This window comes from Canis aureus, chromosome 2, assembly GCF_053574225.1.
Source record: "Canis aureus isolate CA01 chromosome 2, VMU_Caureus_v.1.0, whole genome shotgun sequence".
Classification (NCBI taxonomy): Eukaryota; Metazoa; Chordata; class Mammalia; order Carnivora; family Canidae; genus Canis; species Canis aureus.
Genome location: NC_135612.1, coordinates 71,783,201 through 71,795,941, shown reverse-complemented (window position 1 = coordinate 71,795,941; position 12,741 = coordinate 71,783,201). Strand labels below are relative to the sequence as shown.

Sequence of the window (12,741 nt, the reverse complement as noted above, 5' to 3'; positions counted from 1 at the left end):
GAAGGTTGGAGACCGCTTGCAGGCCTCTTGTATCATACAGTGTGTTTGAGTTTATACCAAAACAGAAGTGTATGGTTTAGCATAACTTTTACTAATGTCTCATTCACAGATGGTGACTACTTTCACTCTGATCTAAGCTCTCACTACAGTTTTGACGGTGAAGATATTCAGAAAGTATCTTCCCCACTAAATTTGCATTGCCTAGGCCCTGAAATCCACGTACAAGTATGATTTACAGTCCTGGCATGGAATCCCCGAGCAGTCCTTGGACAGTGGCTCCTCGGAGGAAAATCTCAGTTTCCCTACTACTGATTGTTTTTTGTGGGTCTGTTATGCTTACCCCAGCTAATTGGAAGATGCCAGACTTCTGTTGTGAAAAATGGATGGGGAGACTTCTTATTCCTTCTGAATTAATTATTCTCCATGCTAATGAAGTTTTTTTCACATTCAAGGGAACATTTTCTGCCTTGTGTGTCAAACCCTCTCCTAATTTTGTTCTGACACCTTACTTGCCATCTGATGAGAACCCGATTAGTTTTTACACGAAATAAATAAGGAAAATGACACTAATGTCATTCCTTCTTCTTTATCATCAGTAGTTAATCAAAGACAAATCAGATCTGGGGTAATTTAAGCTGTGCAGTTTCTTTTATTTATTTTTAAAGATTTTATTTATTTATTCATGAGAGATATATAGAGAGAGGTAGAGACATAGGCAGAGGGGGCTCCCTGCGTGGAGCCCCATGCAGCACTGGATCCTGGGACTCTGGGATCACAACCTGAGCCAAAGGCAGATGCTCAACCACCGAGCCACTCAGGCGTCCCTGTGCACTTTCTTTTAGAAAGGTGTTATCATAAGCAAGTCTGTTATTAAACTTGAATGGCTTCTGTTTATTAAATGCTTCCTATGTGCTGGACATCGTTCTGCACTCCTGTGTGAAGGCCCTCATTTACAAGAGGCATATGGTTGGCATGGGGACGTCTGTGCCACAGAACTGGCCTGAGAAAATACACTCATCTCACAGTGTGGTGACAAGAGGACATTCCTGTGACCTGAAAAAAAGTGGATAGCCCCTAGGAAAGCAGTGTTTGAATCCTGCCAACTCTGCCAACTTGCAGTAAGAGTCTCAGCCCAGTGTGTGTGACTCAGAGTGGCCCTGTCTGTCTCATGGAGCCATTAGAGCCTTGGGGAGCAGGGGGGTGCAGGTGGAAAATATGTGCATTTCATTATAAACAATTTAAAATGCCATAGGAGATGGTGGGAGTTACTGCCATAGCCACGGACCCCGACGTGTGGGTTGACAATGAATTCCTAACACTTATTTTCCTCTCCTGTGATCATTTGGGAAATTAATAGATGAGAGCCTCATTAACTGCATGATATTTTAATTGGTTTAAAGGAACATTTTTCTTTCTTTTGTGGCTTTGGGATGCCCTGGCAGTTTTCATTGTTGTGGCTTCTGACAGTTTATCCCTGGTGATTAACATTAAAACTGTTTAAACAGAAAGTGCTTATGAGATTGTCTTCCCAGGCAGTTGGGAAGGGCAAGCCGTGCAAGATACTCTAGTCTGCAGCCGGTCTCCTAGGACGAGGATGGCCCAGAACAGGAAAACTGGGATGACTTAGAACAGATAAAATTTGAGACACTATGCTGTGTGTTTTAAACATTATTTATTTGAGAGAGAGCGAGAGCGTGCATGGCAAGGAGGGGCACAGGGAGAGAGAGAAAGAATCCCAAGCGGACTCCGCACCAACACGGAGCCCAACACAGAGCTTAGTCTCATGACCCCGAGATCACGACCTGCCTGAGGCAAAACCAAGAGTCAGATGCTCAACCAACTAAGCCATCCAGGCTCGTCTACACTGTGCATTTTATATTTCTTATCTCTTTTAACCATGAACATTACCCTGTGAGGGTGGTTCCCCTTTATGCTGCTTGGGGACCTAAGTCCTTTCCCCAGGGCCCTTAGCTAGTAGTGGTTTGACAACAGAGATCTCTGGAGATGTCCCTCTTTTCGTTCCAATCCCCGTGCACCTGGTGAAACACTTGCTGTTTTCCTAACGGGCAGTCACAAGAGTTTCTTGTGCAAGTCAATCAATGAATCAATTAATGGATGAAGGAGGGAGGTGGGAGGGCAAGGTGTATGAGTCTCATATTCAACAGTCACACATAATCACAAACTTGGTGGCTTAAAACAACTCAAATGCGTCATCTTACAGTTGTAGAGGTCATAGTCCAAGACGGGCCTCACCAAGAAAAATCAGGATGTCAGCTCTAGGGGACAGTCCGTTTCCTTGCCTCTTCCAGCTCCTGGGGACTGCCCCCCTCCACACCCGGCTCCTGGCCCTGCCTCCCTCTCAGAAGCTGATAATCCCATCCCTCTCACCCCTGCTTCCTCCCTCACTTCTTCCCATTCCACGTGTCTTCTGCTCCCTCTTCCCACTTTTAAAGACCCTTGTTACTCATTACTGTGTGGTTAGGTTAAGGTCAGCTGACCAGCAACCTTGTTTCTCCTTTGCTGTGTTACTCAGCATAGTCATAGGTTCTGGGGATTAGGATGTGGACATAGGGGACCATTATTTTGCCTGCCCCCAGAAGCATCATTAAAGATGTGAAATCTACTCTGTCGGTTTCAGCAGAGAAGTCATTTTTCCCCGCAAGCCCATGGAACATGGGCTCATTTGGTTCATTAGATAATTTTAACCACACACGCTCTGCCCAGAGCATCTCTTGTGCTTCTTTCTTGCTTTGTGACCCAGGATGCTCTGCACATGCAGTGTTCAGTAAGTACTTGCTGAGAAAATGAAAGACAAAATGCATGAGCTGTTACTTAAAAGTAGACTAATTGGGTTGTGTCTAAAGGACACACAAGCTCATCTGACCTAAGATGGAAAAATTTGGGTATTGAAAAGAATAATGACTGAATTTGATTGAAACCCACCAAATACATAAAAATCTGTAATTTCATATCGATATTGTGCAGTGGCAGGGAATGTTCCTAGGTCCAGCTTAACACTTGGACTTGGAAGACTCCCATGAGCCCCACTTGACTCCGTGTATGCACATGGCTGAAGGGCAGGAACACGGTTTGCTGTGAGGACATCAGGCATTCTTCCATAAGGGTGTCCTTGCCCCAGGTCACACTGCACATGTTTTTCCCCCAGGTGACACAACTCAGGTGCAAGGAGATGTAATCCCCATTAGGCAGGTGTGGGAGGCTTCCTGTCTTAAAAGCTTCCTACCCCACAGGTGACAGATTGTTCTGTAACAACTCACAGGCAGAGCATCCAGGGTCCCCAGAAGGGACATGCCCAGTTCCCAGAGTCACCTCATTCAAGGAACTTCCCCATGGTTTTTGTTGTTGTTGTTTTTAAGATTTGATTCATTTGAGAGAGAGAGAGAGAGAGCATGAGCAAGGAGAGGGGCAGAGGGAGAGGGAGAAGCAGACTCCATGCTATGCAGGGAGCCTGATGCGGGGCTCGATCCCAGGGCCCTGAGATCATGACCTGAGCCGAAGGCAGACACTTAACAGACTGAGCCACCAGGCACCCCAGATATCCATGGTTTGTTTACAGGTCCTCCCATCCAGCTGTGATCTACCAATCAGGTATCATTTTCCCTCTAAGCCATGTTTCCTGGTAACATATTTGATGTTTGTCCTCTTATGCATTTTCCAGGTATCCAGAGCTCAGACTCTCAGGGATTTGGCAAGTTTTATCAACGTTTTGCTCTCATACCAAAACAAAATAAAACAAAACAATAAATAACAACAAAATAATAGCCCCACACTCATTTATCATCACTGGAAGTTGCTATGACAACCAACGGTAATTAGCATAGAGTCAAACATCCATTCCGTCTGCAGACTTTATGTCAAAGTAACTGGATTGTTGAAGAATCTCTTTAAGCTTTAAGGATGTGGAAGTGATAGAAAATGTACATTTTCTAACTCCTAATGAAATCATGGATCTAAGTGAGAGTTACACATGGATGCTAAAACCATTAGGTGAGAGTTGATAGATTTTACTGATGCAGGGATCATGTTGGTACCACGTGAGCCTACTGATCCATCCTAGCAGTGACCCATTGTCTAACCTTTTAGGAAGCACATGGTACCACTTATGGGGTATTTTGGAAAGCAAATTAAGTCTGATTCTAATCAAGACACAATCTTACTAGTACTTTACAGGAAATACAGAGGATAGAGGGGCAGTGACACCCCATAGAAAGAATCTGCCAAATCCAGAATGTGAGGCATTCTGCAGGATAAATAACCTGGCTTCCCCAACAGATCAATGGCATAAAAGAAAAATGGAGGGGGAGCAGGATAAAGTGAACTTAACTGACATGGGGGATTTCATTTGGTTCTTGAATGAAACTTCCAATTGTAAAAATCATTTGACATACTTGAAATAGTCTATTGACTGATGACTAATATTAATTATTGGAATTATTTTTAATATTTTAAATATGATAATGACATCAAGGTTAGGTAAAATAGACATATACAGACATAGATATGCATGTGCACATACATAAATAGGCATATATCCTTGACAGTTAAAGATGCACACTGAGTAGTTTACAAGTAAAATGAAAAACATGGGATTTGCTTTTTAAAATGCTCAAGCCGGGGCACCTGGGTGACTGAGTCTGTTAAGTGTCTTCCTTTGGCTTAGATCATGATCCCAGAGTCCTGGAATCGAGCCCAGAGTCGGGCTCCCTGCTCAGTGGGGAATCTACTTCTCCCTCTGGCCCTCCTCCTGTGCTCACTCACTTTCTGTTTTTTCAAACAAACAAATAAATAATCTTCTAAAAAATACATAAAATGCTCAAGCAAACATTAAGAGAGTAAAACAAGTTTGCTAACTAGTGACAATTTTTGAGGTTGAGTACCTAGTACATTGGGAGTCATATTCTCTCATTTTTAAAAAATTTTATTTGAAGTCAATTAACATGTAGGTGGGTGGGGAGATGGGGTAACTGGGTGATAGGCATTAAGGAGGGCACGTGATGTAATGAGTGCTGGATGTTACATGCTATTGATGCATCACTGACCTCTACGTCTGAGACTTCTCTTTACTTTTTTTTTCTCTCTACTTTTATTTTTTATTTTTTTAAAGATTTTATTTATTTATTAGAGACAGACAGAGAGAGAGAGAGGCAAAGGAAGAAGCAGGCTCCATGCAGGGAGCCCGACGTGGGACTCAATTTCAGGTCTCCAGGATCACACCCTGGGCCAAAGGCGGCACTAAACCGCTGAGCCACCGGGGCTGCCCATCTCTCTACTTTTAAATAGTTGACAATCTCTATAATGTTTTCTTAATATCCATATATTTTTTTCAATTAGATGCCACTTTCTCCTATCAAATTATCAAAGATTTTTAAGCATGGCAGAGGGAGGGGTGATATAAGGATCCTACTGCTTTGCTGGGGGAGTTTTCCTGGAAAGCAGTTTGGCAGGCTGTTCTAGAAGGCCTAGAAATGTTGCTAACATTTGATCCAGTGACTTCATTTGTGGATATTGTACTGAGCATATCATTGTGAATATCAGAAACTCTTTATAGAGATACTGCAGAATTATTTTAGGTTTTGAGTTTTGCAAGTAACCCAAATATGCAACACTAGAAAAATGGTTTAAATGAATCATGATACATCACAAGGCAAACCATTTTGCAACCACTGTAAAGGAAACCTTTACAGGGTTTTTTGGAATTTATTTATTTATTTATTTATTTATTTATTTATTTATTTATTTCAGAGAGAAAGAGTGCGTGTTACTTTTTAATCAGAAAGAAGTAAAAATAAATTTTAGTTTAAAATCCTCCAAATATACTAACTATCCATTTTTCCCTTGGCCTCCTCGTCATCACTGTTAGTTGTTGACAAAGACCAGGCCTTATATTAGTTAAATTCCTTACAGTTTCCAGCATGACACTCTGCAAATGGACTGATGAAAAATCTTCTGATTTAGTTGCTGGTTGTCAATAACTGGCTGGAGCAGGAGGGAGGGAAGAAGAGGAGGAGGGAAGAGGGAAAAAGAAAGCCTTTACCTACAAATAATGTAAAACCACAGATCTCTGAGTGACCTTCAGTTTCTGCTGTGACTTCATGTAGAGGAATACTTTGGCTTTTGTGTCTCCCAGGCTGGAGATTGCAACCCTGAATCGGGCAGACTCAGACTTGGAGGCTTGTCGAACCCAAATCAGCAGAGACATCATTGCCCTTCTGCTGAAGAACCTGTCCAGCTCTGGCCACCTCTCCCCCCAGGTAGAGAGGAAGATGAGTGCTGTTTTCAAAAAGCAGTTTCTGTTGCTGGAGAAAGAAATACAAGAGGAGTATGATCGGAAGATGGTGGCCTTGACGGCTGAATGTGACCTGGAAATGAGAAAGAAGACAGAAAGCCAGTATCAGAGGGAGATGGCGGCAATGGAGGAAGCAGAAGAGTTGCTGAAACGTGTCAGTGAGAGGGTAAGGCAGCTTCAAAAGGAGGGCTTCACTTGCCTCTCTCCTCTCTCAGGGATTCATGATTTATCTATCCATCTGCCCATCCTTTCACCCATCATCACCACCCATCTATCCATCTACCCACAGACCACCCTTCCATCCACCAGTCCCTCTCTCCATCCATCCATCCATCCACCCATCCACCCATCTACCTATACTCTTCCGTCTACTTATCCATCTACCCACCCACCCACTACCCTTCTGTCCACCTGTCCATCCCTCCATCCACCCATCCATCCATCAATCCACCCATATACCTTTACTCTTTCATCTACTTGTCCATCTACAGTCCATCCATTTACCTACCCACCCACCACCTTTCTGTTATCTGTCCATCTATACATCTATCCATCCGTCTACCACTCTTCCACCCACCCGCCCATCTAGCCATCCACCTGTCCATTCACCCATCCATTCACCCATCCACCTAGCTATCCACTCACCCACCACTCTTCCATCTACATCCATCCATCCATCTACCTACCACTCTTCCATCCACCCATCTATCTATTCATTCACCTGTCCATTCACCCACACATCTAGCCATCCACTCATCCACCACTCTTCCATCCACCTGTCCATCTACACATCCATCATCCATCTATGTACCACTCCTCTGTCCATTCACTCATCCATATACCTACCCACCACTTTTCTATCTGTCCATTATACATCCACCCATCTGTCCATCCATCCATCCACATACCACCCTTCCATATACTTGTCCATCTTACAGTCCATCCATCCATCCATCTATCCATCCATCCATCCATCCATCCATCCATCCAGAATTTGCTTAGAAAACATTTATTTATGACTTATTGTCTCTAGGTCACTGGGCTAGACAGTGAAAGCACAGAGGAAATGAGACATGGTTCTTGGGTTCAAGAAGTTTTTAATCAAGGATCTTCACATATAGAAGATGTGACCTCATTCAACTATTTTAGAATAAAGATATGTTCACAATGCTGTGGGACATCATGGGAAGAGTAGAAAAGGCTTCATTCATGGAAGAGTGCACCCACAGAGAGCCTGGCTCAGGGAGGTTGTTATATCAATGTGTGTGTGTGTGTGTGTGTGTGTGTGTGTGTGTGTGTGTCCATCCATCTGGGCTGCGCTGTGCTAGATTGAGGAGCCCTCCAGCACCAGCTCCCATCAAACAAACCTGGCCTCCCAGTCCAGTATATTCCAGTTCTTCTGAAAGCTGTGATTAGCCCGACTGACCCACAAGGCTGAGGGTGCCCCCTCTCAGCTGGCTAGGAGAGGTAGTGCAAGAAAAGCAGCCATGGGACATGGGCTGCACCAGGCTCAGCGTACAGTGCTCGGCTCTGAGAGTTCTGATCCCACAGCCTTCCCAGAGCAGACCTCTGTTTACCAGAGATCAATTCTCAGTTTTCTAAGAGATGTGTCAGTTTCTGTCTTGAGGGAATTGCACCAGAGTGTTTTCCTGATTATTTCAAATCAAGCCTGATTTCTGTCTTCCTCTGTGAGCTGGCTTGTCCAGTCCCTCTCGCTTGAGCCCACATTTTCTGGTCTGGAAATCTGTCATCCTGGGGAGCTTAATACCTGTTCAGGAACATCCATTCCCCAGATTACTGACCACATGCAGAGTTCTCCTGGCAGTGGACACACAGAGCTGACATCTCAGGGCTCTCGGGTGGTCCTCTGCCATCAGCCCGCACGCACACTGGGCAGTGACAAAAAGAGGCAAGATTCATGCTGTCTTGGCCCCATCTACTCCTTTGCATCTGGTCCCCCTCACCTTAACATGCATCTCTCATGTTGGGGGAGGCTAGTGTTCTTCTTGACTCCCATATGCATTTCTGTGGCTGTTGTAACAAATGACCACAGATTTAGTGGCTTAAAGCAACAGATTTTTATTCTTTTACAATTCTGGGGGCCAGAAGTCCTAAATCAAGGTGTCAACTGGGCATACCCCCTCCAAAGTCTCTAGGGGAGGGCCCTTTCTTGTCTTTTCCAGCTCCTGCTGGCTTCAGGCATTCCTTGGCCTGTGGCTGCATCACTCTGGTCTGGACTTCTTGTCTTCACATGGCCATCCTCCATTCTAGGACCATCATCTCTTTTGTCTCTTACAAGGACACTTATCTTTAGAGTTAGGGCCCACCCAAATAATCCAGGGTGATCTCATAAGATCTTTAACTTAATTACATCCACAAGGATCCTCATTCTAAAAAGAGACACGTTTGCAGGCTCTGGGTTAGGATGTGGTTATGTCTCTCGAGGTGGGGGGCACTCTTCCCCCACCAGAGTTCTGCCGGCCAACCCCACTCTCTGGTCTCCATCTGTGACTATCCTGGTCTATGTGGAGTCTCCCTGAGCCAGCACTTCAGAAACTGTGCTGAGTTCACTGTGCAGTGATTCAGCCCCTAAACCATCTCATGCTCTTTCTTTCCCTTCTCCTTAATTTGTTATATGTTTGGTTCCTATGAACACAGTGCATGCTTGGAAAGTATTAGAAAATAGGAGTCAGCAACCTAGACCTATGAACCTGAGCTGACCCGTGGGTCCAGAATGGTTTTTAGATTTTTAAAGGATTGTAAAAAATAAAAACAAAAACTAAAAAAGTAGAAAAATATGTGACAGCAAACCTTAGGTGGCCTGCAAACCTTAAAATATTTATCTGTCCCTCTGCAGAAAAAATTGTCAGCTCTAGCTCCAAAGCATAGAAAGAAAAATCTTGAAAAAAAAAAAATCAGTGGAACCAGTCACCAACCAAGGCAGACAGACATTCATGTGGTCTGTTTTCTGAGTTCCTACTATGCACCTGCCTCTAGAGATACAGTGATGCTGAGTGGCTCCCATTTTGTCCCTGGGTTTCAGCACACATTTTGACCTTTTTCTTTATACATGTTTTTTAAAACAAAGTCAAGTGTGTGTATGCGGTTCAAAGAATTGGATATCTTGCTCGTTCTCACTTAATATCATAGTATAAATATTCTGATTGTATTGAGGACTCTCACGCATCACACACATGCAGACGTTGTTCTAAGCACATCACGCAGACCTTCTCATCCAACCTTCACACCACTTGGTGAGGTGGGAATTGATAGGATCCCACTTTTATAGCTGAGGAAGCAGATTCTCAGTGGGTCCCCTGCCCAAAGACACAGAGGGGGGCCAAGACGTGGACCCAGACAGCACGCACCGACCCCACACCTCCCTACCCACGTGGTGCAATGACATGTCATACACCCTTGCTGCTGTGGGCCAGGTTAACCCATCCTGCTGGGCTTCTACCTTTAGCTACTGAAAGGCTGCCCGGAACAATATAGTTTTATGTATTTCCTCAGTGTTGGCACAGGTAGTTAGGGCCTTGAGAAGGGAAGCTGGGATACAGTGCTCCTGCTTCCTTCTGTACCTGCCCCCACTCCCCAGTCTGCTAGCTTGCAGCAGGAAGCCACTATCGCTCTGGGGCCCATGGGTCCCCCTGATCAGAGATCAGTCACCTTCTTTGAGTCAATGTGCTTCCAAAAATAGCATCTGAACGGCAAAAGTCAATAGAGCTATATCTCTTCCAGCCCGTGCAAGCCACTCCATCTTACAGAACTGCCGATGACCTCATAGCTTATCTGTACGTGTATCACTGTCATCTTTAAAATCCATGACAATATTTTGGACTCTTACTCTGCAAAGCATTGGTTTTTTTAAAAAAAAGAAGACTGAACAGAGTTGGGTTTTTTGAGTAGAAGTTAGGAATTCCAGTAATTAGAGACAAAATCCATTCACGTTTAAACATCTGTGTAGGGGATCCTTGGGTGGCTCAGCGGTTTAATGCCTGCCTTTGGCCCAGGGTGTGATCCTGGAGTCCTAGGAACGAGTCCCACATCAGGCTTCCTGCATGGAGCCTGCTTCTTCCTCTGCCTGTGTCTCTGCCTCTCTATCTCATGAATAAATAAGTAAAATCTTGAAAAAAACAAAAACATCTGTGTAATCTCTTACTTATTTTTTTTTTTTTTAAGATTTTGGATATTTATTCATGAGAGACACACAGAGAGAGGCAGAGACACAGGCAGAGGAGAAGCAGGCTCCCTGTGAGGATCCCAATGCGGGACTCCATCCCAGGACCCCAGGATCACGCCCTGAGCCAAAGGCAGATGCTCAACCACTGAGCCACCCAGGCGCCCCTCACATCAGCATCTTAAAGGCAAAGATTCCCTAAGTGCATTGTACCCATCTCTGATGGATTTGTTTCCGTAAAACATTTTTACAATTTGCCCATCTTGCTAAACCAAGTGCGGGCAGGGAGTATAATTTAGTACAGACATGATTTTCTGTCACGGTTTCACATTTTTGATGGTGCAGAGTCAACATTATGAATGGCACTTGCTCTGGAGCCTGGCCCAGACCTGCAATTCTCAAACCAGAATTGAAGTGCTGTCTTCCATGGGTCCATGTTCCGCACCCCCCAGTTCTCTCCACAGGGCAAGTTCCTTTTTAGGGGGTGCTTAAAACCATGGGATAAACATACCTCATTTCCCTTGCAGAGTAAGTCCATTGTGGTGGAAAGTTCAGTGCGGAGTTGGAGTGGGTGACCATGACTCTAACATACCTTTAAAAGTGCACATTTGTTGCCAATAAATAGAATACAAAACTTCATATAAAAATGTAGACTTCCAGCTTCTCATGAAACATGGGGAGATGTGCTGCACTGTGTTTATGTTCCTGCAGAGCACCCCCCTTTGGTGGCTGAGTGGTGGCTGGCCCTATAGGCAGGCCTTCTCCACTTCACCCCACTCCCCTCCACTCCCTAGTGCCTCTCATACCAGGGCACTTCACTCACTTCCATCCCTGAGCTGCCCTGCCCAGCGGGCCCTTGGTAGGGAACACCCCTGCTCTACGGTATAGCCTTCTCATCTGTGCCCCTGGAGGATTGAACTAAGCCAGGAGGATTGAACATGTTTCTGCAGGTCTCTGGACCCCTCAAGAGGCCAGTGTAGATGGAAGTGTGGGGGGATCCCATCATAGATTCATTTTAGGGAGTGTTTCACTATGACACAAGTATTTCATTGCCTCATGCCTTATTCTTCAGAAATGTAATTCTGAACAAGGACAGATAACTTTATTTTGGGAGTTCCCTGTGTGCGCATGAGCTTTTTGTCCCAGCTGTGAGAATCTATATGGATTTCATCCCATCTTTTATTTCTATTAATTAAAATAGATGGAGGTTTGAGGCTTGTCAAATTCCATACTGTCAAAAAGAAGGTCACTTAGATGAATGAATCAGCCTAACTGGGCACCAGCTCCACCCCCGGCAGCCGAACATTCCTGCGGTCCCCGAGTCAGGGGCCCGGAACCCACCTGGCTGTGAGTGAACCACATTCAGTAATTCAGATAAAAGCTGTGAGCAACCACTTCTCTCCAGAAGAGTGACTCACAAGTCTGGTCCAGGCCTTTTTATAAAATCAGCTTTTAAAAAACACTGTGTTGTTTTCTGGTGACTGAGGCAATCCATAGATGTTGAGGGGTGGCCCCTGGGGATGTGACCAGGAGGAAATCCTTGTCTTGGGTGCTGTGGCCACTGCTCTCCCCAAATGTGAGGCTGCGCTGCACCCCAAGGGCAGGGACTGTGATGTGTTGGCTGCTGGGCTTTTGCCGGGGGGTAGGGGGGGCTATAAAAGTAACAGTCTTTTTTCTGGGCCAGAATCTGGACAAATTGAAATGTAAAACAAAGGAGCTGGAAAGTTGGAAATTCATATGTCTCCTTTCTAGAGCTTTTGCGAGTGATTGGAGGTGGAGGTGGTAGGTCGCACTTGGCGATGTGGGGCACTGACAACACTGAACATCAGTGGGTATGTGGTCCCTCATTAGCTGGAGGAGGTACACCCCTCTCCTTTGCCTTTCCTGGGTCCCCACTTAGCCTACAGAGCCACCAGCCTATGCCCTCCTGCCACCAAGACCTCAGCTCCTATAGGCATCCCTTCTCTGTAGACTCTTCACAGGAGGAGGCTCATTTTTTCAAGGCTGGCAGGAGAGGGTGTCTGTGGTCAGGAAGGAAGGTCCAGGTCCTCCTTGAGTCAGATCCGCCCAGGATCATTTCCCCTCCAGTTAACAAAGTTAACTGATTAGGTACCTCAATTCCATCATCAAGACCTCTTCACGTTTGCTGTGAAATAACCAGATCATGGGCAACAGACCTGTCACATTCAGACTTTATGGCCACACTCAAGGAGGGAAGATTTATATGATGTGTGCATCACAGGCCAGGAATCTA

General features: G+C 45.0%; 1 protein-coding gene across 4 annotated transcripts in view; it reads left to right on the top strand.

The window, feature by feature from the left end:
- Positions 1–12,741, top strand: part of EVC2 (EvC ciliary complex subunit 2) — a 126,213-nt gene that overhangs the window by 63,090 nt on the left and 50,382 nt on the right. For all 4 annotated transcript variants that reach the window (XM_077878655.1, XM_077878644.1, XM_077878636.1 and 1 more), the window contains exon 10: positions 6,149–6,473. In XM_077878655.1, the coding sequence (XP_077734781.1) occupies positions 6,149–6,473 (325 nt within the window). The remainder of the gene's footprint in view (positions 1–6,148; positions 6,474–12,741) is intronic.